At 39.1% G+C, this 26,240-nt stretch overlaps 1 protein-coding gene across 1 annotated transcript in view; it reads left to right on the plus strand.

The window, feature by feature from the left end:
• Nucleotides 1–1,595: 1,595 nt before the first annotated feature.
• The window catches only part of LOC122538280 (guanylate cyclase soluble subunit beta-1), a 31,430-nt gene continuing 6,785 nt past the window's right edge, over nucleotides 1,596–26,240 (plus strand). The window contains exons 1-13 of the mRNA XM_043672219.1: nucleotides 1,596–1,710; nucleotides 1,982–2,055; nucleotides 7,102–7,202; nucleotides 8,128–8,246; nucleotides 11,322–11,477; nucleotides 12,616–12,769; nucleotides 13,441–13,595; nucleotides 15,080–15,208; nucleotides 15,885–15,967; nucleotides 20,800–20,970; nucleotides 21,681–21,918; nucleotides 22,988–23,128; nucleotides 24,605–24,762. Coding sequence (XP_043528154.1) covers nucleotides 1,708–1,710; nucleotides 1,982–2,055; nucleotides 7,102–7,202; nucleotides 8,128–8,246; nucleotides 11,322–11,477; nucleotides 12,616–12,769; nucleotides 13,441–13,595; nucleotides 15,080–15,208; nucleotides 15,885–15,967; nucleotides 20,800–20,970; nucleotides 21,681–21,918; nucleotides 22,988–23,128; nucleotides 24,605–24,762 — 1,682 coding nt within the window. The 5' untranslated portion in view covers nucleotides 1,596–1,707. The remainder of the gene's footprint in view (nucleotides 1,711–1,981; nucleotides 2,056–7,101; nucleotides 7,203–8,127; nucleotides 8,247–11,321; nucleotides 11,478–12,615; nucleotides 12,770–13,440; nucleotides 13,596–15,079; nucleotides 15,209–15,884; nucleotides 15,968–20,799; nucleotides 20,971–21,680; nucleotides 21,919–22,987; nucleotides 23,129–24,604; nucleotides 24,763–26,240) is intronic.

Below are 26,240 nucleotides of genomic sequence, written 5' to 3' on the forward strand. Positions count from 1 at the left end.
CTTGACGTACGAGTGTTTAACCGCTTGCGCTGGCAACTGATTTGCGGACCATAACGAGTACCGAATTGGCCGCTCTCTTTTCCTTTCGAACTCACTGGACAGAAATTATTAAGAAGTAATAATCATTTGCTTTGCCTGGGTACATTTAAATATACTTCGAAACAAAGAGAATGTTGCAATTTCGGACACAAAAAATTCTCGAAGCGCTGTCATTTCAGCGCAAGAGGTTCAAGAGAACTAGCAATTGCACGGTGCATCATGTTTAGATTCGCTTACATAAAAATCATACGTCTCGCGCTTTCGAATATTTCGATTATTCGAAGAAGGCGGGAAAGGTCTTGACGTACGAGTGTTTAGCCGCTTGCGCTGGCAACTGATTTGCGGACCATAACGAGTACCGAATTGGCCGCTCTCTTTTCCTTTCGAACTCACTGGACAGAAATTATTAAGAAGTAATAATCATTTGCTTTGCCTGGGTACATTTAAATATACTTCGAAACAAAGAGAATGTTGCAATTTCGGACACAAAAAATTCTCGAAGCGCTGTCATTTCAGCGCAAGAGGTTCAAGAGAACTAGCAATTGCACGGTGCATCATGTTTAGATTCGCTTACATAAAAATCATACGTCTCGCGCTTTCGAATATTTCGATTATTCGAAGAAGGCGGGAAAGGTCTTGACGTACGAGTGTTTAACCGCTTGCGCTGGCAACTGATTGCGGACCGTAACGAGTGACCGAGCCGTATACAATAATTCGTCGTTTTCGTTTCCTTTTTAATTCGTTGGTATATCACTGGATAGAAATGATTGGATAGGAATAAAAAAGTAATAAATTTATTATCTGTTTTACCTGGGTTACATTTCAATATTCTTCAAACAGAAAGAATTTTGCAATTTGGGACAAAAGATTCTTGACGTGCGTGGCAAGTCATTCTAGCGCAAGAGGATTCTAGCTTAAGACGATCGCCTCCGAATGACGAGAGAGATTGATGAAAATAGATTGGAGAAGAAACTTGATACGAAAAGGGTTGGGCTCTAGGTGTTCTCTTAGATTTAAAAACAAACAGATTTATCACGCGTAGCTTTCTCTCTCTCTCTCTCTCTCTCTCTCTTTAGTTTCTTCACTTATCGTTCGACTTTTTGCAACGATCTGCAACGAGATCTTCTTCGCGTTGGAAAGAAGAGAGGCATAAAACACTTTTCGAACCTCTTACAATGGCGTTCGTCTGCGTCCTCGGATACTTTAGATAATGGACAACGGAGTAACTTTCCAGATTTCAAAATGGGCGATCGGAATGTATTACGGATGGTAGCTGGGAAAATGGGAAGAGGAAACTTGGAGAAGGAATGGGAATAGCCCGGTCCGAGGAGAAGAAAGCCCCGGAGCTTTCCATGAAGCTCTTCCGAGTTCTTTCGGCCGACGAATAATATCCTCGTCGATGGCAGAGCGAGAATAGGAGGAAAAGCGGATTGGCAAGCGGAAAGGGTGTAGGAGGCGCATGGAGGGCGAGCTGAAGACGGGTAACAGGGTTGTATCTAGGTGGCGCAGCTGCGAGGGCAGAAAATCGATAGCCATCGTCTCCGGCGAACGGCAGGCCGACTTTCCAGTACGCGGCTCGTGTGCACGAGGTAAACACGGCTCCCATGGCAATTAGAATGGAATGATACGTGGGGAAGCCTCGACCAGTCCGCTTCTCTTTGAATCACAATGGTACGTTGCAACGTTGAGAGACAGACATCGAGAAGGGACCGACTGGCTGCCGACGACCCGAGGACTGACCGTCGAACGGACCGTGACTGACAGACGAGACGAAACCGGACAGATACGACACACCGGACGGATCGGTGGATGTCAGTTGTAATCGCGCGTACCCGAGTGACTAAAACGCAACGACCGGTTCGCTCGTTGTCTGACGTATATTCGTTCGACCGTTCGTTCGCAAACTATCGGCTCTTCTTCTTTTTTTCTGTCTTATGTGCAGTACGGATTTGTGAATTACGCCCTCGAGTTGCTGGTTGTGAAGACCTTTGACAGCGAGACGTGGGAGGCGATAAAGTAGGTAAAACGTGGGCGCACGACGCGCCGACTCGCACCCTCAACACCTCCTTCTTCTCCCTCTAGCGCTATCTTTTGTGTCACGTTTGCTCTGTATACACGCGGCTTGCACGAATCCGACGTTTCTGTTTCCTTCACCTCCTCCTAGCTCGCGATCCTAAACGATATTCGCACGGTGGCACTGTTGGCTCGATTTCGTAGACCTTGTTCGATTCCGTTTGTCGCTCGGAGGTAAGAAGACGCTTCGCCAGGCCACGTGGTGCGACTCCATGCTTGCCTAGCTTTATTTTATTCCGTTCTAACGTCCCGATCTGCGTGGATGTACCATCGACGTGGGATTTGTTGACGATCGAATCTCTCTCTCTCTCTCTAAAGAATCTTCTTCTTTAACTTAAGAAAATTCGTTACCACGAGAGGGCTTCGCATTGGATTCTCTGGTCAATGTAATCACGTACAAATCCCACGTAAAACTTTTCGCGAGAACTCGAAGTCTGAATCTCCGTTCAACAAACTCGAATGAAAGTAAATGAATTTCGACGACGGTTCCGAGCAATTTCTTCCTGAATTTGGTATGGAAATACAGGTATCTACCTGGGCTGCATCTTTATTCATGAAGGTTTGTTTGGTATTTAAAGATTCATGATTATATTTCGAAATGTTTGATATTTTATGCATCCCTTTATTGATAGTCATAAATATGCATTGCATATTTTTAAGGGAAATACGTTTCGCGTCTCTTTCTCTCTCTCTCTCTCTCCCTCTGTGAAAACAGATCGCAATATTTATCGTCTAAATTTTCAAACGATAACGCTCTGCGACGCTTTTTTAATTTAATTATTTTCGCTGAAAAATTGTTCAGTCTCAAATTAATCGAACGCACGATGGATTTTTTCGAAATATTTGTGAAACGAGCGCGAAACGAAACTCGAGTCGATCGGCCACAAAAAGCGATCGAAATTACGAAATCCGATACTTGTGAAGCTACTGACGCCTTTATCCAAATCGCGAACGATTTCGTTGTGCTTTGTGACGTAATTACATCGTCGCGCTACAACCGTTAACATTCGGACCTTAAGTTCCTTTCGCTCGGTATTCCTCTTTCTTCCATTCGAATGCACTCAACGCTGCCATTTTTTCCCTTCGAGTACGTCAATCACACCCACAAGCACCATTCGCACCTACGCTTACGTAAACCTCCTTTTATCACCCTTCCTCCCTCCCTGTTCACCCTCAGAAACTATACCGCCCGTCTCTAAAACTATACCGACGCGTATCACATCCAAAAGAATTTCACACTCTCGCGAAGAGGCAAGCGTGCGTGGAAACGGCACACATTCAGCGCACGTTCAACTGTGTGTCAAACGAACTGAAAGAGTCGAGCCTCGGGAAATTCCCTTTTTCTTTTCTTTTCTTTTCTTTTCTTTTCTTTTCTTTTCTTTTCTTTTCTTTTCTTTTCTCATTGAATCAACAAGTTCGCGTAATAAACTTTTGTTTACCCCGATCCTTGCAGGGTCTGTTGATTCAGCGACACAGTCCACGAAATATTGGCACGCTTTTCGCTGTTTGCCGAGAATAGTCGCCGTGGCCCTTAAATGCTCGATCGAGCAGGCTGCATAAACGTATCGTTCTTTGCCGATCGAACGATTCCTTCGGGACGAATCGTCTCGCACGCCTTATTTTCTCGCTACATCGGTGGCATCTTCTCTATCAAACCCTCCGCTGGTTTCTCTAGCGCCAGTTTTCCTGTGAAAATGTAATCGCGTGATTCACGTTGAGGATGAACTTTTCACAGAGACGAGGAATCCTTTTTCCCCGATTGTATTTCTAAATAACTATAAGTAGAAACCACTTCTTACGACGGTTTTCTCTTTAAACTTCTCTTAAAAGTTCTCTTGCCGGTTGCTTGGAGAAATTTATAAAAAGATGAAGTAATGAGAAACGAAAGAAGGGACGAAGGGATAAGTTTGTGCGCCGTGAGCTGGAGGAAATATACGCGAGATGCAAGTGTTTCCCGAAGCGTTGTTCGAAGTTTGAACAAATTTAATTAACGTGCAAACTGTGCTTTTATACAAAAGTCACAAGTATTGGAGAAATCATATTTATATTATATCGTAATTATATTCTGTCTTTTTTTTTTTTAATATTGAAATCGTTTACTTTTTCTTACATAAAAATTACTCTGTTATATATTCACTTCATCAGATACTATCATCTCTTCATGCGAAGAGAACTCGTCAATAGCCATTTTCACAATTTCCTTTTTTGTTATACTTACAGTATACAATGCAAATGATGAATTTCGAATCGCACATTGTAATACTAGCGAAAACAAAAAATAGTTAATTAACCCGAGTAATTTCTACTGCTCGATATAATAGGACAAGTATCTTTTAAACTGATCCAAGTATTGTTTCAATAGCTATCAGTATCTATTAGCCAAAAAAAAAAAAAAAAAAAAAAAAAAAAAGAAAACTCAGAAAGTCGATATTGCAGAAAATGACGGAACTTTCCCTTACTTACCCAATATTTATACATATTATTCCACATATCGTATCCTTGCACTATCCGTTCGATCTTAACAATCGTTTCATACAAATTTCTTTGATGGATTTGGAATATTCGTACGACCTTGACTATATATATGATATTCGCGTTACATTACGATTTGTGTGTACTCTCTCTTTTTTTTTTTTTTTTTTAATAGACACAGAATTATTGCTCAGTCGGTACGGCACGAGTTCCGCGATTTGCTGAGATTTAATTGAACCTGGCCGGCGATTTAATGCTCGGGAATAATTTATCGCGGAGTCAACTCGGCCAAGAATATTAGCCCATTACGCAACTTGTTCCATGAAAGTCTAGTTTTCCGCGCTTTCACAGGAGCGGCAGTGTTTATTAGCGAGACGCAGGTTGTTGCCTGCGGAGGATAATTATTATTAGCGGAAATTGGTGCGTGCGGCTTGTTCGTTAGCATTCGCCGCTGTTGCGCGTTTTCTCTCCCTCGAAAGCCTCGTTTCGTCGGTGGTCAGAATCGAATATAACGGAGCAACAGCGAACGAACGAAATTCGTTTGAACAAACGGATCTGTTTAATCGTTCGCGTGTCTCTGCTTTATTCCAAATAATGGTGATTTTGTCATTTAACGTCGATACATTATTAAATGATAACAATCGTCCGTTATTCAACGTGCACCAACGCAAATGGAAATTACATTACAAATGTAATCTTGTCGTGTACGTAACGAATAGAACAAAGAATTCGCGGAAATAATTTATAATAATGAAACGACTTCGAGGTCAACTTTTTTTTATTTTCTTGAGAGATAATTTTGCTACAGAGTCGTGGGCAGAATCAATATCAGCTTCTCTTCGAAATAAAAGAAGCGGCCGTCGGTTGTGATGGAGTCTCGGTTGGACGATGTTTGTCCCGGGAATATCCGGGTGGGAGGTTACGAAAATGTGGGTTACCCTCAAGATATCACGAGATGACTCTCTTGAAGTCTCTTCGAGGGAGGAAAGGGTCACTTTAACCTGTCCTAAATCGCGTTTCGTCGTCACCGGTGTGTTTGCAAGTTGCGCGATGTAATTTCCGCCATCTCGTTGGCGTGTTTCGGTTCACGGAGCTTCTCACACGCGTCGAGCGTCCTATTTCCCGTAAATTCATACGCAAAAGTCGACGCAATTATCGGCCACGTCAAACACCGTATTCGAGAGGAGTTTTCTTTCGTCTGTTTTCGGTAGTAATTAGCTGTTTACTCTTTAACGTGCTATTTTTTTTCATTGCAGCGTATTCGAGACAAAGTAAATTTCAGACAAAGATTCCTTTTTGTGCCTTATGGAAGCAGAAATTGAACATTGAGAGTGTACGTGTACGCATTCTAATTTGAGAATTTATCAGAGACTTTCACTTGAATTTTTAGCTTTTCCAAAGCACCTAGAATGCTTCGAGCTCGTAGCAGAGCAGAAATAATCTCGGTGAATGGTGAAGATTGTATCGTGGCTTTTGGTCGAACGTTAAGTAGTTTCCCGGCGGGAAGTTATGCGAAAATGCTGCGGCGAGACCGTAGTGACAGCTCATATCCATGTCAAACGATCGAGTGTCTTTAAACTGTACTTTGTAAGTTTAACAGTGAATCAGTCAGGAGCGTCTGGCCTGCGAAATGCTCGGCTTTCAGCCGCTGAGAAGTATTTACTTTGTCTCGAATACGACGCGCAAGAACCAATTAATTTTCCTCCGAACCTCTCGGCGAAAGACGAGAGAAAAAGGAAGAAGAGAAAGAGGAAAGTAAAAGAAACGCGCCTTTGCTGGATTACACAACGACACTTTCAATTTCCCGAGAATCCATTCCCACTCCCCTCTCCGATAGAGAATAAAAACGACTCGTTAACCGACCTTTCTAGATTTTAATAAAATCGATGCTTGGCCGCGCCAACTTTTCGACGCACCCGCTAATAAATATCCCCTGAACAAAGTGTTGATCGAAGAAACGCGGGCTGTTGCTTCGTAATCGAAAATTTTTTTGTGATAATTAATCCCCTGCGCTGGCAACCGGTTCGCGGACCATAACGAGTGACCGAACCGTCATACAATAACTCGTCGCTTTCTATTTCGTTTGATTATGAAGTAATAAACTTATCATTTGTCTCGCTCGGTTTACATTTAAATATATATATTTAAAACTGAGGAAATGTTGCAATTTGGCACAAAATGTTCTCGACGTGCTGCCATTCCAGCGCAAGAGGTTACATCGTGTAGCAGCGCAACTCTGTTTGGATTTTTTCAGTGAAACGACATTGCGTCGCAGTTGAATTCATTTATCGAATTATGGAAACGCGGAAACGGGAGATACGGTGGCGATTTAATTGATTGCGAAACTAGCGGAGTATACGAAGTACAAACTCTCGGAATGTTAATTCACACCGCTATTCGATTTTCAGTTGTTTCTGTTGTGTATCCATCCTGCATGTATCCTTCGAAAATTAGATTAATGTGTGGGGGCTGAGTTTCAAGTAAAGGCCAATGCTTATTAATGTCTCATTTACGCAGGAAAGATGCCGCGGTTAACATGGAAGGACAGTTCCTGGTCCGTCAGATATACGACGATGAAATCACGTACAACATCATATCGGCAGCTGTCAATCGACTCAGTACGTATTTTTCCTTCGAAAATGTCAGCTTCTAATTACATCTCTATTTCGCTAAAACAGTATACAGCTCCCGGTCCATTTTTAACGAAACTCGAACGATTTTGGCGTCAATGGAACACGAAAGTTTGACCTAACAGCGGCTTCGATACCGAATCTTTTAATCCTATTGAGATTCTTAACCTATATCCAAACAATTATCTTCTATCTATTTCCTCCAGTTAAATTCCCAACGATATTTCATCTCATTAAGATCCCGCCAACATCTTCCAAATATTTTTATCCTTTGTCGCTGTTATTCAAATTTTCGTGCAACTCGTCCTCGAATTATATTCGTCCCAGTCATCGTTTCTACAAGGCTAATCGTATTTCCCGAGATATACCGTGTACACGAGATCGGAGCGAAATATTTTTTCGACATCTCTCACAAGCACAAAACCACTTCTATTCTAAACGCAGTTATGACGCGGTCGTAAGCGAATCCAAAGTCTTTTCACTTCTTTCACTTTGACGGGTGGTGAATTTTACAAAAAACGGAATAACAACGACGTTACACACCCACCGCGTATCGCGCCATAAATCTTCGACTGAAAATAGGAAACGAGGGAGAGAGAGAGAGAGAGAGAGAGAGAGAGAGAGAGTGAAAAAAGAAGAAAAACGAGCCAATCGCTTGGAAACCTTCAACTCTGTAATCTCCCTCGACGAGCAATTTGTCGCGAGGCATCGACGTTCGAGCTAATCTCTTCTCTGCAACGGGAAAATTGTCATTTCTCGTTGGAGAGCGTGCGGCGCACGGTGTCTCTGGGAAATTGTGACGTTATCCCTTGAACGACGCCGGTATCGACAGCAGCCATTTAACGCGGCAAACGTCGTTCAACCCCGAAAATCAAATTCCCGTGCCGATGATATACCCGGCGAAATCTTGCAGACATTCCAGCGAACGAGATCCTCGAGCTGTTTGGCCGGATGTTCTTCGAGTTCTGCCAGGACTCCGGCTACGACAAGATTCTGCAGGTGCTCGGGGCGACGCCCAGAGATTTTTTGCAGGTAAAATCGCGCCTCGATACCTTCCTACACTTCCGTCACGACGCTTCTTTGTTCCTTCGCTTCCTTCGCTTTCCTTCGGAGCGAGATTGCCCCGAGGTGGATTCCCCGGCGCGACTCCGACTGCGGATTGCGGTGAAAGTTTTCTAAAACGATGACACGTGCATACGTATGTGGGTAGATTGTCGTTCTTACGCGCGGACGTTCCATTGCGTAATGCGATAGGATTGCGCAAAAGAAAGAGATTGGATAGAAACGCGTGGACGAAATGAAACTTGCGCGTAACTCGTGGAACGTTTGCGTCCAATATATAATAATTCGACTGTAAGGTTTTAAGTATATTGATGATGATAATGAGAAAGAGAAAACGTATCGGTTGATCAAAATATAATACTAATACTGTAAATTAGTAATACTAAAATTTTGTTATTAATAATAAAAATAATTGTCATTAAAGTTTATTTTAAATTAATAATACTATTAATATAATATAAAATATAATAAAAAGTATAAAGTTAAAATGTAATACTAATGCTATAAATTAATAATACTAAAATTTTATTGTTAATAATAAAAATAATTATTATTAAATTTTATTTTAAATTAATATAATATATAATAAAAAGTGTAAGTTGAAATATAATACTAATGCTGTGAATTAATAATACTAAATTTTACCATTAATGATAAAAATAATTGCTATTAAATTTTATTTTAAATTAATAATACTATAATATAATATGAAATGTAATAAAAAGTATAAGTTAAAATATAATACTAATGCTATAAATTAATAATACTAAAATTTTATTATTAATAATAAAAATAGTTATTATTATATTTTATTGTAAATTAATAATACTAAAATTTTATTATTAATAATAAAAATAATTATTATTAAATTTTATTTTAAATTAATAATACTAAAATTTTATTATTAATAATAAAAATAATTAGTATTAAATTTTATTTTAAATTAATAATACTATAATATAATATAAAATATAATAAAAAGTATAAGTTAAAATATAATACTAATACTATAAATTAATAATACTAAAATTTTACTATTAATAATAAAAATAATTACTATTAAATTTTAATTAATAATACTATTAATAATATAAAATATAATGAAAAGTATAAGTACCAAAATATAACTGCGTTTTATTTTTTCGCGTACAAATTAAAGGCAAATTTTTCACGAGAAACAAATATGTCGATCATTTCGTTCGACCACTTTTTACCACCTTTCGTTTGGCAACTTTATGATTCCACGTACGAAAAAATTCCCATTTATTTCCGACGAGAAACAGTTCCAAGAACGATTAGAATAATGATGTTCTCATTAGGAATTTACAGTTTTGAGGCTTATTCACCGTACACATCGACTAATTTTTCCTTCTCGGAAGTAGAGTAGAGTACTAAAGTTCCTTTTTAATTTTCCACTTCGAAATCGACGAGACCGTACATTTTTCTTTCTCTAAATCAATCTTGAACAATCAGCTATCAAATTATGCAATGAATTTTCAGTTTAGAACGAAATCCACATCTTAAGTTGCACGTTACTTAACTGTTTAAGGCTCCAGAATTCTTTCACAAACTTTAAGACCATTTGCGATCCGATTCGAGACAACTTATTGTTAGTCTCCACTCGTTCGTCACTTCTGTCCTCATTATACGTTCGTATCGGACAATTCACGATACTGTTCGTAGTATCAGGCACGCAGTGTCTTCGCGATGTGTACGTATGTACACGGGCTTGTTGTTCGCGATGCACTCGTTTGAGAGAAACGCGTCGCGCCAGTAGCCGCGCCGATTGCGGCAAAATGAATGATCACGGCTGAATGATCAAACAAAAAGCGCGTAAACCCGTTCATGTGGCCGAAATACCGCGGTATATTGCCAGTCTCGCTGGAAAATGTTTTCGTCGCCCGCCTAACCGATAAATTACCCGTGATTTCTTTACGGCGTTTCAACGGTCCAATCGTTCGTTTGTTTTCCTACTAATTATCGCACGCTGCACCCGCGTGTCTATTTAGATAACAAAATTGTCAAAGACCATCGAGTACGTTCAGACAGTGGATTACTTCGCCATATTTCGACTATCTTGCAATTTAATTCCGTTGCTCGAACGGGAGAAAAGAACCGCGACAGAGTGCTCGTTTGCATATGTTCATTCAGAAACGCGAGCGAGCGGCGTTCGGATTAATTATAAATTCATGGGTTCTGTTTAACATCTCGCGGTGTTTAGTCATTCACATTCGAATTCACCTCTGGCACGGTGAACATACGGTTTTGCTTTCGTATAATTACGAAAGACATATATTACGCGGTTACGTGCGAGAGATACGGAATCTCAACTTAATCGCGTGTGCACGCGTATACGCGTCTCGCCTGCGGGATGGCTACGTTCTGAAACAGGATCTTGCAGGGAGACAATTCCGCAGTTGCGTCATTTACCTGCAGGTAACGTCTGCGTCATTATCACAAATACGCGCGACGTCACGGAAATTCAAAGGTTTTCAATTTGTTCGATAACAACGAATTACGAGAACATAATTGCTGAAGTTCTCGAGAGTCTGCGCAAGATGGAGCGTAATCTCAAAATTTCGGCGAGACGCGAAATTAAAAAATCATCCGCGACCTGCGCGAGCGGCAACTTCGTTCGCGACGAACGAATCAATTAACAAGCGAAATGTCAGTTGCCAGCGAGGCGAGATCGTTATCGCCAAGTCTGATTTCCGGTTCTCCCTCGACTCGAGACAGTCACGCACGGCCAGTTATTCTACGTCCGCGCTCCAACTTGGAAAATTCTCGCGTCCGTCCTGAGATATCGACACGCGACGCATCGACGATGGAAATTAATGGCAGAAATTGAATTGGAAAAGCGTAACGAGCGTTACACGGTGAAATGGCGCGGGCGCTCGCTGATCACCGTGGCCGGTTGAAACGCGAACTGGCAATCGGAAATAAATTAGGGGCAGAGGAATGTTTTACTTAAGCGGAACGCGATGCCCGATAATGGCGCACGCGGCGATAGATTGACAGGGGGAGTCGTGTAACCTTTAATTACAGAATTTGGACGCCCTCCACGACCATTTAGGCACTTTGTATCCGGGAATGAGGGCACCCTCTTTCCGATGTACCGAGAGGCCCGAGGACGGAGCGCTTATATTGCATTATTACTCCGATCGACCTGGTTTGGAGCACATTGTGATTGGCATAGTCAAGGTACTTTTACCGCTTGAAAAAAATATATATATATATTTTATTTTATTTATTTATATATATATATATATATTTTACATATTTTATTTTATTTATTTACATATATATATATTTTACATATTTTATTTTATTTATTTATATATATATTTTATATATTTTATTTTATTTATTTATATATATATTTTACATATCTTATTTTATTTATTTATATATATATTTTATATATTTTATTTTATTTATTTATATATATATATTTTACATTTTTTATTTTATTTACTTATATATATATTTTATTTTATTTATTTATATATATATTTTATATATCTTATTTTATTTATTTATATATATATATTTTATATATTTCATTTTACTTATTTATATATATTTTATATATCTTATTTTATTTATTTATATATATATTTTATATATTTTATTTTATTTATTTATATATATATTATATATTTTATTTTATTTATTTATTTATATATATATTTTACATATTTTATTTTATTTATTTATCGGACTTGAAACGCAAAAACTACGAAGATTCTCAACACATTTGCGACCGACAAACTGTTTTCTTCTCTAATACTCAAGCCAATTGCCGCAAATTTCTGACAGGTTTGACAAAAATTAGAAAATTTGTTTTGAGATATTAGTCTTCTAACGATCTGATGTTTGTAATGAAGAAGAAACAGAATTTGAAAAGACGTAAATTCAACGGTCGCGAATGTATCAATACATGAATAACGAATCTTGTGATTTGCAGTTTCAAGATTTCAATACGTACGTAGAGCGAATGTTCACGCATTTATGGAAAATTTAACGACGCAGAATTGTACAACATACAGTTGTTTGCTCGACAAAAATTTTGTTAACTCCGCTTGTTAATTGCACCAAGCGTGTCATTTACTTTTAAAAGGAAATTGTTAGTTACAACGCAAGGTCGGGATTTCTGTAGTAATTATTCAAACGCAATTTACCTTCGTGACGCTCTGACATTTCGAACCGCGTATATTTCCAAGAGAACAGCTGCGTCAACTAACCAAATTTTGCAGTATTTAATTTCCATCCCGACGAAATTCATCCGGGGCTAAAACGAACTGCGACTGAATCGATTGTACTTTGTCTTTCGCCGTAGACCGTGGCGAAAAAGCTTCACGGCACGGACATAGAGATGCGAATACTGAAGACGAAAAACGAGTGCGATCATGTGCAGTTTTTGATCACGAACACGTCCGGTCCTGGGGTCGTGTCAAATCCCATGATCGCCGAGCTTGAAACTTTATCCGTCGGTGAGTAACAAAACTTATTATTACGTATAATTTTTCAAACATTCTCTCAAGCTCAAATAAAATCTGGAACACTCGCTGGAAAATTCGCAGACAAATTCATTGAAAATTTATGATAAAAATATGACACGAAAAAAAAATTGGTTTAACGAATGCAGCCCTCCGACAATGGGGGCTACCTCCCCGAGATCTCTTAAATCATTTTTCCAACGCGTTCAGTTTTTCTAATTACAGCGGACTGTAAAAGCAAGAAGCGTGCTATTGAAAAAAAAAAAAAAAAATGAATTGAAAGAACGAATATTGAATATAATGTACTTTAGCTCGTAATAAATTTAACGCCAGGTGTATATCGATGTCAGGCTCTCATGGATACAGCGAGCGTGCTTTATCTTTTATATTTTTAGAATTTTTGTGAAACATTTATGGAGATTTTAATTCAGTTTTTTCGCTATATGTACGCGGTCGGTTCCATAAAAAGGGAAAGAGAAATTTTCCAGATGATAAAAAAACATTTAATTCCATTTAGTCGTGTTCGGCATAACATTTTATAATATCAGGGATAAAGTAAATGTTATCGTACATTAAAATCGGTGAAGCACCGACGTGAATGAAGAACGAAGAACAAATGGAAAGCTTTGTTGAAAGCTATTGCAAAAACATGATGTGTGCCGTAGAACCGAAAGTGAGCCCGATGACGTTCTGTCGAGTTTTTCCATTCCACCTGATGTTCAACCGAGACCTCACTATAGTTCAAACTGGATGCACCATAACCCGTGTTATCCCTCAAGTGTGCTCTGGTAATTGCAAGCTGAACGACATCCTTCTGACCGTAAGTTCCTGTAATTATAACTCGCATGAACGATGCGTCATGTGCTACCAACGTCCTCGCTATATCTCCGGCCATGGAAATTTTGCAAATCTTGCATCCAATTATACGTTGCATTTGTAATTACCTCGTAGAATACCACCCATAAACAGAAATTGCAACACTAATATTAATTTGGATCCGACTTTGTGTCTGTGAAGTCTATCCGTGTATGATAAATATTTGGTCACTGATAGAGAGCATGTTAAACATTTAGATTTTGACTGTGTTGCTGTGCATTCAACGAACGATTATAATTTCTATTGTCGTACTGATTTCATCGACAAACAATAAATATATTCGCTCATTAACCTCGTTCGAAAGCCACGCAAATAACAATAGGTCACTGATGGAAGATTTTGTTCAAACATTTTGTTCAAAAGAAAATAAATAAATAAATGAATAAAAATAAAGTGAAAATAATTCGTGGCACGTTCCATCTGAGAATATTTAATTTATTCAGTCCAACGGCCATCCAACATTCATCGTTTAGGTATTTCATTTCGACGTTATTTGCGATATAAATACGGGAAAAAGCACGAGACGATTTTTTTAACGAAAGCAGATATTCTTCTTCTATCCAGAGTAATTAATCTGAGAGGAGCGTGACGTGATAAAGAGGCCAAAGTGCTTGTGGTACGACAATGACAAATAATAAAGTTAATTTACGATATATCGATACCATTAATACATCTGTAAATGCATGCATGTCAAATATAGACATACACGTGACGTTTTATTATTCTCAACGACACAAATATCTCACCCTGCCATTGATAATTATAGAATTTTTCTCGGAGTTACGTTTATAAATTACTAGCGAGAGAGTGTCGTTTGAAACACTGAATTGCGGGAGAATTGATCGCGTCGAGGCGTTAGCGAGGAATCGGGCTGGCGCCGTTTTGTCCACGAGAAAAACAGCGTATTAGTCGACGCGGACCACGCGGAAATTGCGTTATTGTGCACCGAGCGCTGGCCACCGACGACATAATTCCCGCGGATTCATGCACGCGTAATCGTGTATCTTTTAAATGCGGTTTGTTCCAAGCGGCGCTACGTGACACGCGCCGGCGGGAACGGCATCGTTTTAACTTCGTTTTCATCCATTTGCCCGCGCAATTATTCGTTCGTTGTTGGCTCCCCTGACCCCCCTCGATCGTCGTTCATATTCCGCGACCGCTGCCTCCGCAGAAATCGAAACAGAATGCCGTTGCCACGTGCATAAATGCATGCGACGAGCTCGATCGATAACGAATCAGGAATCTCGTCTCGTTGAGCCAGATACATATTTATAAACGCGTTCCATATACCGCGACTTGTTACTTAACTCGCCAAGCAAAGCGTCGGACGATGTAACTTGAACATTGTTTTCTAATATAAAACGCTTTCGCGCGTGTATTTGCCGGTATCGTCGCGAGAAAATAAATCTCTCGACTATTCGTTTCCAGGTAAGACCGCATTTAGAGCTGACGTTCGAGAACATACTGTCACACATAAACACAGTTTACGTGCTACGAACGAAGAAGGGAGTGATGCGAGTCGACGCTTCGGAGGAGTACTCCTATCTCCGTTTGAAGGTTAGTACACCTTTTGACTTACGCCAGTTGAAAGTTATTTCCCGGTTGGTTGCTTTCTGTTATTTTCTTCTCTAAATTACGTCTTTTCTTATATGTTGTATATTTAATTAATTAATTAATATATTTACGTATTATGTTGTATATTATATTATTTATTACGTATTATATTATATATATTTACGTATTTTCTTTTTATTACATATAAATTTTAACATTATATATTAATTTTATTATATTTAAATTATTTATATATAAATTTTCTTTGTATTATATATTTACGTATTTTCGTATATTATATTATATATTACGTATATTATATATTTACGTATTTTCTTTTTATTATATATAAATTTTAATATTATATATTAATTATATGTTAATTATAATTAATTATATTAATATATTAATTATATATTAATTTTATTATATTTAAATTATTTATATATAAATTTTTTTGTATTATATATTTACATATTTTCGTATATTATATTATATATTACGTATTATATTATATATTATATTATATATTATATATTATATCGTATTATATTATATATTATATCGCATTTATGTATTTTCTTATATATTATATATTAATAAGGTTTCGAGAAACTTTGTTTTTGTTTTGAAAATAAGCGTGTTTCATCGCCACGTGCAAGAACGCTACTTTTTCCAGGGTCAAATGCTGTACATACCGGAGTCAGACCTCGTCACCTTTCTCTGTTATCCCAGCGTTATGAACTTGGATGATCTAACTAGGTAAGAATTTATCTACACGAATGTTTCTCACTCACGAACAATCAACCTTCGAATTCGTGCAGCTGTTGTGCCTCGGACCACTGTCAGTTGATTCAAATCGAATGAAATTTCGCGTCAAAGATAAATTAGCTCGCCTAAATTAGGGTAAGAAATTAAAGAAACGACTAACTGTGATTAACCGAGCGGAATGATGGAGATAAATCACGAGAGATGAACCCAAATTCAATCAAATTCCAATGCTGAAACCTCGTCCGAGCTAGTATACCGCTACGCACGCGGCACTCGTCGTCGTTTCGCGCGATTAACGCATCGAAATCGCGTTGATTAACGAGACACGTTTCTCCCCAGCACGTTAGCGCGACCTCGATTTGTTAGAAATCGAAGAGGCCGCGAACGTTCGCATTCCGTTCGATACCGCAAACGCGCACGGCAATACGAAAATTTACTGTCTGGGCGTCGTCGCGGCAATTGTATCACGTCGATTGACGTATCGTTATCCGTAAACCCACCATCACAGCCGTACATTGATCCGTACATCGTGCAGCAATTATCGAATAGTTGCTAAATTGAATTTCAGTCGAACCAAATGGCACGACACGTGCGACTATGATCAATAGCAGGAACGAGAACGTCACAACATTCATCGTCGTTGCGCCCGTCGGTGACGAACGCCCTGAATTCTATAAAATCGACTACGATATACAACTATGTCTCTGCGCGGATGAACTAGTAGGCTGTCGAGAAAGATTTCTCACTTACGAAGCGAAAAATGAGAGATAAAAATGGTTATTAAGTCGATCAAAAAATAACTGATGTTTCTTTTTTTTTTTTTTTTTCTTTGCGTACAAATTAAAGGCAAATTTTTTACGAGAATCAAACACTTTATTAATATATTACTCAGTCATGATTTCACGTTCGAAAAAGTTCTCATCTTTTTCGACGAGAAACAGAGAGTTCCAAGAACGATTGGAATGATGTCCTCATCAGCAATGGAATATAATAAATCAATTCTGACACAGTTCTTAGGCTTCTTCACCGTACACATCGGATAAATTTTTATTATATACTTTTTCCTTCGTCGAAAGTAGGACGAAAGTGTTCCTTTTTGATTTTCCATTTCGAAATCGACGCCAAACGAACAATTGTTAATCGTGTGTTTTCTTTTTCTTGGTTGTCGAGAAAGATTTCTCACTTATGAAGAGAGAAATCTTTCGGTAATAATGCAGACGTTCACATGTTATACAGGGTGTAACGCTTTAAAAGTATATATAGAGGACTGATGAATTAAGAAAAGAAAGTCCTTTAGAGATTTCGCGCCAAAAGGAACAAGAATCTCTCGTTTCTTTTCTACTTGTTTATTTTTTAATTATTATTTTATTTTTATTTTTATTTTATTTATTTATATGTTATTTTAGTTTTATTTTTCATTGTCAATTATATTAATACAATTATTCGTGTTATTATATATTTTATGATTCGTATTATCATCTATTATCGTCTACATCGTCCTACTTTCAATGAAGATACTGTTGAAAATGCTGGCAGCAATGTAAGCTGCCATTACTTTAAACATTGACATTTATCTCGTCATGTTTGGTACAATCGCAGTACATTTGATCTCCTAGTTGTTTTCTCGAATAATCGTTTATCATCGAATAAATAAACTTGTTGAACGAAACGAGAAAATGAAAATTTTTCTGTTTTTTCTTTTCTTTAAAAAACTTCTACACGCTCACAAAGTTTTGACATTTAAATTTTGAGGACACCCCGTGTATTTAAAAATTTTATCGTATAATATTTATTTAAAAATACAATTTTATCTTTATTCGATCATTTTTCGTCCAAAGCTATCGCCTTTCTTCTCACGATCAGTGAACGATTTCTATATTACAGTGTCTCACAGAAAATATAGAAACAAGCGGAAATAAAATCTGACGAATAAATAAGAAATACGAGTATCCCCTGTAGAAGACAATAGAAGTACCTTCTTTGAAGTAACAAGAAATCCGTATATAAAGCTCTCAACTCGTCAGTCGATTTCCAGCTACCGAAACGCGACGGCTATTTAGGTCGTTATCGTAAATAGAAATAGACGCAGCGTGTACCAATACCAACGGCTGACTTTCCCTATTAATTCATCGTAACCTATTGCCTTGTCTCACCGCGCGGAAAATATTTGTCCTCGGGATAAAGTAACGGGTGTAGTGGCCATTCGATAGACGGTTCGCGTAATTACAGTGATTCTAGCGTCTGGAGGTGCTCCGTTGCCAGCATAAATTCTCGTCACGCTGCCACTGAATTGCCTCTGTTCGAATAATCTTCGCTCTCGTTGTCCTCGTAATTTCCCCTCTCCCTTACGCTCGACCGCTCTTCCCCCATTTCCTCTCGTTCTTTGCGGCGAAACGGCACGAAACAACGCGTCCGATCCCTTCCGATCTATTTCCTAGCCGAATTCTCCGGAGGATCGGGGAAGTCTCGCGGAAAAAATTCTATCGCGAACGCAGTTATTTCGCTAAAGATGGCGTTCTTCGTTCTTGTGGTCGGCGATCGACCTTCTAAATAACTTCTAGAGCAGTACGAGCCAACTGGGATTCAGCGGGGCAGACGTTAGTCGAGGTACTTGAATTTAAAGCAAAGTTGAATTTGACCCCTTGCGCCACGCACGTCGAGAAACGTTCGTCCCAAATTACAACATTTTCTCAGTTTTAAGTATATTTGAGTATAACCCAGGCAAAACAAGTGACAATGTTATTACTTTTCAATCATTTCTAATCGGTGATGCCACACCGACGAGCTCAAAAGAAAAAGAAAGCGACGAATTATTTATACGGTTTGGTCACTCGTTACGGTCCGCAATCAGTTTCCAGCGCAAGTGATTAAGGATATTCACAAGTAATGTCGTTTTCTGACACTGTAGAGAATTTTATTTTATTTAAATAGTTAATACGGCTTTAATCTATAATATAATTTAAGAGCGAACGCACTAAATATCAATGTATTTAACTAGAATATGGGTTATATTAGGCATAACATATTATATATTATATATTATATAGCATAACACGTTATAATGAGTAAAATTATACATTTAAGTAAAACAAAATAGGGAAAACAAATAATAAATTTACTACTTCTTAATAATCTTCTATCCAGTGATATCGTACCGACAAGTTCAGAAAGAAAGCGACGAATTATTGAATATACGGTTTGGTCACTCGTTACGGTCCGCAATCAGTTGCCAGCGCAAGTGATTAAAGATACCTATAAGTAATGTCGTTTTCTGACACTATAGAGAATTTTATTTTATTTAAATAGTTAATACAGCTTTAATCTATAATATAATTTAACAATAAACATAGTAAATGTCAATGTACTTAACTAGAATATAGGTTATATTAGGTATAACATATTATATATTATATATTATAGCATAACATGTTATAATGAATAAAATTATATATTTAAGTAAACTAAAATAGGCAAAACAAATAATAAATTTACTACTTCTCAATAATTTCCAGTGATATCATACCGACGAATTATTATATACGGTTTGGTCGCTCGTTATGGTCCGCGAATCAATTGCCAGCGCACGGGGTTAAATCTAAAGTTATCTCCGAGTTTACTGCCTGTATTTCTCCCCGCAAAGTGAGACAACCCGACAGCTGTTGAAGTTCGAAATCGACCGAAAATTATACTGCATTTCATTATTTTCGGCACGCGGTACGATTACGATCCCTCGGGAGGGAACTGACAAAGTTTACCCGATCGTCGCCGGTAACTTGACGCTCTCGACTTTAACGAACCTCAAGTGCGCATTTTTACAGCCGCGTCGTCGTCGCGAGAGAAGAGGAGACGATGAATTATACATTAGGTATGATTAAATGCTGAATCCGAAATGAGAACGATTAGAAGTGTCGGAGATAAATAGCGTCGGATTTGAGAGGATCCCGCGATCCCCGCGAAAAGTCACGAATATCGTTGAACGCCGCGAACAAGGAATTAATGGGATCTTTCATTGTCGCATCGGTTGTTTAAATTGTGAGGATCAGATAACTTGAAGACTCTTGGTATTCTTGAAGGAACAATAGATCTTAAGCATTGCAGTGTCATGAAATATAATTTCGCGTGGAAATAATTTTGATTCCGAAATTAAAAACGTCAGGTTACGTGTGATAAATTCGTTCTCGGTTTTTCGTTTTTGAGGATATTAAACATACGTGTCATACATGATACTTGTAATTATTTTTTTAATTTGTAGATATGAAGAAAAGAAACGCTATGAATGTTTCAAGTATCATACGAAATTGAAATATTTAGAATATTGAAAAAAGTCGTTCGCTACTTTACAGGAAAATATTGTGTCTACGATCCAAGTTTGTCGATACTTAATAGTTTAAGATTATTGATACTTAAGTTTACAGCTTTATTACATATATTAACTATTAACATTGGAATGTTAATCGTTTCAACGCAAGAGAGATCTTCTTTACATATGTATATAATATATGATTCAAGAAACATATTTTTGTTTAAAAAAAGGGAAAACGAAACTTTCAAACTTACTCAATTCATTTGCAAAAAAAACAGAATCAACAGATTTTCAATTTCATCGCCTATTTGTACAATCTTTGCAAGATGCATTTAAAAAATTTAAAAATAAGACGTTCCTTTAGATTTCGATGCCATCGCTGATGCGCGATGCAAATTGCGTATCACACGTCAAACAAACTAATCGCTCAAACGTAGCTCGTTAACGCTCTCGCGCGTTTCTCAATCGACGCGGCAGTGAGCCCTTTTACTTTTTACTTCGGGGCGTTTCTGATTGTCAGGCGAGGCTTGTACCTGAGCGACATCCCCCTTCACGACGCCACCAGAGATCTCGTGCTGATGTCGGAGCAATTCGAGGCTGATTACAAATTAACGAGGAACTTGGAATTGCTTACCGATAAATTGCAACAGACGTATCGCGAGCTCGACGGCGAGAAGCAGAAAACCGACAGGTAAGGATTTCCGTTCCCGTAATTTTCTGATTAAGGAAATCCCCATTGGCCTCGTTTGCCATTTATCCTGACGCAATTCTGCCGAGGAATCGACTTCCTCGGCGTCCTCGGGGTTTCTTACTTGACAGGATACTCTCCCCTGCCGGAAATTGGATCGTGATTTCTTTTTTATCTCTCTCTCTCTCTCTCTCTTTCTCCTTCGTCTCGAGAGGTGTGGCATTTCTCAAGCCTCTGTCTGTTTCGACGCTTTGAAACGTCGACGATGGTGATCGCGGCGTGCCACGAGATGTCTTAATCTGGAAGTGAATTTACCTCGAGTGATACGACGGATTCAAAGCGACGGCAGGCGTGAAAATTGAAAGAGGTCGAGCGAATGATCGAACCGCGACTTTGAACGATTCCAATTTTCGCTTCCTATCGAAATACGTTTCAACGTTTCTAAATGAAGGAGCCGAGAATGTATTCGACAGAGAGAAGATTTATCCATTAATTATGGCAAGTATCATTAGCCAATGGTCTTCCAACGCGTCGATCGTAAATTTAACAGAATCTCGACGCTCGGACCAGTCGAACGTGTCAAATAATTCGCGAAAATTAGAGAAAAAGCAAGGGAAAGCTCGTGTTTGACGTTTGAACCGGTTAAAAGTGAGCCAACTCGAAATCAACGATTCGAAGGAGGCTGTCGGTGAAAAGTTGCTCGTGTCCCGCAGATTGTTGTACTCGGTGCTGCCCATTTCCGTGGCGAACGAGCTGAGGCACTCGAGGCCGGTTCCGGCGAAGAAGTACGACTGCGTGACCCTCTTGTTCTCCGGGATCGTCGGCTTCGGGGCGTACTGCGCCGCTCACACAGACTCCAGCGGCGCGATGAAAATCGTCAACATGCTCAATCAGCTGTACACGGCGTTCGACGTGCTCACCGATCCAAAGAAGAATCCGAACGTGTACAAGGTGAGCGTTTGCCTCGTCGAGGAATCCCTGTTGAAGCCAGCTTCTCTGGATAATTCTATGTTCAAACTAAATATAGGGTGGTCGCTGAAAGACTGTGGTGCGATATGAAACAGAATTACAACTTTTACAAACACGTTTTTAAAATTTTTTGTTATTTTGTTTGGAAACACAAATGATGGATCTTTCTTCAGTATTATGTGTGAATTTTTCTTTTATGAATTCTCCAAACCCTTCAGTTTTTCAGTCGCCACCCTATAGAATTAAGATTTTTTTTTTTTTCGTTTTTGAGTATTAATTTGTAGAAGAGAAAAAGGTTACGATTGCTCGACGACAACTCGATCGTACAGTTTGAAGATTTGGTACGTTTATAGAACAATTGGAGGCAAATGTGAAGGCAACGAAATGTTTACAGTTCCACCGAAATGGAAGTTGAATCGTTGCAGCTCGGATCGACAAAGATAGCGGTAGTATATGTAGAAAGTGTGTCTGTAAAGTCCGTTTCAGTTCGTGGCGATCGCGTCGCGGTACTATATATTTTCGAAAGGCGGCCTCACGTTGGAAAGAAAGTTTCATCGTAACGCGTGCCGTTTAAAATCCGTTAATGGACGGTTGCGACCAGCAGCAAATCGCTACCATTGTTGGAAACACTGGTCATTCTAAATAATAATAGAAACGAAACTTTTCCATCCCTTGGGACTTCCTTTTTGCATGGAAAGTCCGACAATGCGTTTCTCTTCGTCTACATACTATACATTTGCATCTTTTTCTGATTAATTTACTACTGCACCAAATAAAATTTCATAAATGAATCAACTATTAGATAATCACGTATAAATAACGTGTGATTAACGGAGGATGTAACTATCGAATTAGAGTTCATTTACTCAGTGAGATTTGGCTGCAATTATTGCCAATCTCGAGAGCAAATTTTAAAATTTTGGCGCCAGCAGTAGCCAAAGGGTTAACAGGGACGCTAAGATTCGCGTCGGACGATTACAGAGGCGGCGACGAATATACATTTGAATTTACGAGAAGGCTTGTTAGCGCTGATCCACTTTGGTCGTACTAGGTCGAGACTGTTGGTGACAAATACATGGCCGTGAGCGGATTACCGGAGCCGTGTCGTTGCCATGCACGATGCATCGCCCGTCTCGCATTGGATATGATGGATCTAGCCGCGGACGAGGTGCAGATCGATGGCGAGCCAGTGGTAAGCCCCCATAATTTTTATGCTGCCGCCTCGCGGCCTTCGATTCTCGTGTGTTCGCGCGTGGAATCACTCGGAATGATAACATCAATCCCCGGGGATACGTTTATCATCTCTCCTGTTACCAGTTTATCGCCGGCGCGGCACCGACGAAAATGCGATGAATAATTTTCTTCTCTCCGGCGAAATGGAATTCCACGATCCCCTTTCGCGAAACCATCCCGGCGAAATTACGGCCGACGAAGTTATATCTCGTTGCGGTATCTTTCGAGGCGTTACGCGATTTCCGTTTATTCGCCAGCGACGTTTATTCAATTAAATGCGGATTCTTCGGCAATCTGGAATTCCTTCGAGCGTAGCTGAGGCAAAAAATTTATTTCCAATGTTAAATACTGACGAGCACTCTGTTTTCGGTATTTTATACATTTTATGTTTTTGCACGCTGTATGCATGTTCCCGTGCATCCTTGCATCCTGAAATTTATTACATCCTGCAACAGATGCACGAAAATTCACAATCCAACCGCGACATTGATGCTTTGAACAACATTGCTCGTTACTTTAACTCTTTGCAAAGGGAGAAACATTACTCTTTTTTTTTGTATCATCTGTTGCAACAATTTATTTACGAAATAGCGAGTGAAATATCACTTCAAATCGAATGATTTAGCATTGGAAATATTCATCCTGTTTAATTGTTTGAATTTAGCATGAAATTTTGTTGATTATATTTCTCCAGTACGTGACTTTAAAGCAATCAAGTGTAGCATAATTTCAATTTTCTGAAGAATTTTCCCCGTCATTTTACAAACTTTCGTAAGAAGCAGTAAGAAGTTTAGTTTATGTGAGTTATCCCGAATTATTCGAATAGTAATTCGATGATAATGAATATCAACTGCCTTTATTCTCAAGAATTTCTTCTTTCGAAATTTTATTATTCCTCCTACATCGTTATGTTATATTACACCGTGCCTGTAATTATAACTATAATTACTCACATTATATATTAATCGTACCTACAATTATTCAGCAACCATGAAGAAACTTTATTATTCTGGCAGTTAGCTAAATTCATAGGGAACAGGCGAGTTGGAAAGTTTAAATTCGCGAATGAACGCCCGGGAAAAATGCGAGTGCAGAATTCGTTTTCATCTCCGGGTACTCGGCACTCGCCAGAGTGTACACGGCGAACGCGATTAAATAACAGAAAATGCCGCTGAACGAGTTGAACGTTGCTCGACTTCTCAATTGCATTTCGCGGAAACTGAGCCAGGTACTCGGCAAGATCTCTTTCATTCGGATACCCGTAGAGAGACTGTTGTTCCCCTTCCTGAATGCACACTTCCTGTTCACATCCGAGAGCTTCCGCCGGCAACGTTCGCGCGAATTCTCACCAGTCGTGCGTAAGAAAGAAAGAAAGAAAAAAAAGAAGAAATGGAGAGAAGAACCGTCTGACAAACGTGCGAATTCTTCCTCGCAGAAAATCACCATCGGCATCCATAGCGGGGAGGTTGTGACCGGGGTAATTGGACACCGTATGCCTCGTTACTGCCTGTTTGGGAACACGGTGAATCTCACCAGCCGAACGGAGACCACCGGCGAGCCAGGCAAAATAAACGTCTCCGAGGACGCGTACAGGTAACGAAGTTTGCGTTAACTTTCCTGATTTATGGTGATTTTTTACCGGCCTACTCGTTTTTTCCTCGAGGCACTGAGAAAAATTCGAGCGCTGTGGCTTTCGGCGAAATTTAATTAAAATTATTTCCGTACGTGGGAAAACTTCTCGCCGTTTCCGGTTCGCGAGTTTCGTCCCTTCTTTTTTTTTTTTTAACCACTTGCGCTGGCAACCGATTGCGGACCATAACGAGCGACCGAACCGTACACAATAACTCGTCATTTTCTTGTTCTTTTGAACTCGTCGGTATCACTGGACAGATGTTATAAATTTATTATCTGTTTTGGCTGGGTTATATATACTTAAATGTACTCGTTCGAGCGCAAGAGATTAAGAACGGAAAGAGACCAGTTAAAAAATAAAAAAAAACTCGTCACTCGATTCTCGTAAATATTTCATCTGGAATTTTTCGAGATTCTAGTTTCGCCTGCAACCTGAAACGAACGACGACAATTTGCAGCGCCCTTTGAACTGAAAGCAACAACACCGCCGTAATTAACAATGTAACGCCGTCGTGAAAATGCGCCGTCGCTTTGCATGTTTATTAACGTGGACAGAAAGTTCCCACGCTGTGCTAAAATTTCCTTGGAAATTAATTACTTTGTTAGCGCACGAGATCGTATTATAGAATGCGAATCGAGCGCTAGGGTTGCAATTCTCGTCTTCGTAGCGTTCGTTGCATGCCGAGAAGTTTGCGATACTTCTTTTATGATATCGAGGCTCGACTAAACGACAAACTCGGGATCGTGTCCGGCGACATTATCGCGCGAATGAATTGTTTAAGACAGGGGTAGAAAGAGTAATTCAATTACGCGAACCAACTCGAGGAAATTCTGGGAGAATCGGCGAGTTCTATCATCCCCATGGGAAATTCATTTGAACGCACCGGGATAAAATTTAATGCGAAACGCCAGTTGAAACGACTACACGTCCGTCAACCGATCTCCGGGGAATTTTAAATTTCAATATCGCCGTTGTTTTTCGAAGCGTTAACCGTACTTGATGGACGCGTTAAATTCGCAAAGGCAACGACTCGCATAAATCATTCGGGGCAACGATTTTACCAACGACGTCCCTCCTTTGTCGAAACTTGCGCGAGAACAAGTTATCACTTACTTATTTGCAGACCTTAGTTCTTCTTCAACCAGTTGCGCTGGCAATCGATTGCGGACCATAACGAGTGACCAAACCGTATACAATAATTCGTCGCTTTCTTTTTGAACTCGTCGGTACGATATCGCTGGATAGAAATTATTGAGAAGTAATAAATTTGTTATTTGTTTTGCCTATTTTGTTTTACCTAAATATACTTAAAACTGAAAAAAATATTACAATTTCGGAAGAAAAAATTCTCGATGTGGCACGTCATTCTAGCGCGAGAGGTTAAGATTAACCCCTTACTCTGACAACTGCGGACCTTAACGAGTGACCAAACTGTATA

This window comes from Frieseomelitta varia, unplaced genomic scaffold, assembly GCF_011392965.1.
Source record: "Frieseomelitta varia isolate USP_RPSP 00005682 unplaced genomic scaffold, Fvar_1.2 scaffold_978, whole genome shotgun sequence".
NCBI lineage: Eukaryota > Metazoa > Arthropoda > Insecta > Hymenoptera > Apidae > Frieseomelitta > Frieseomelitta varia.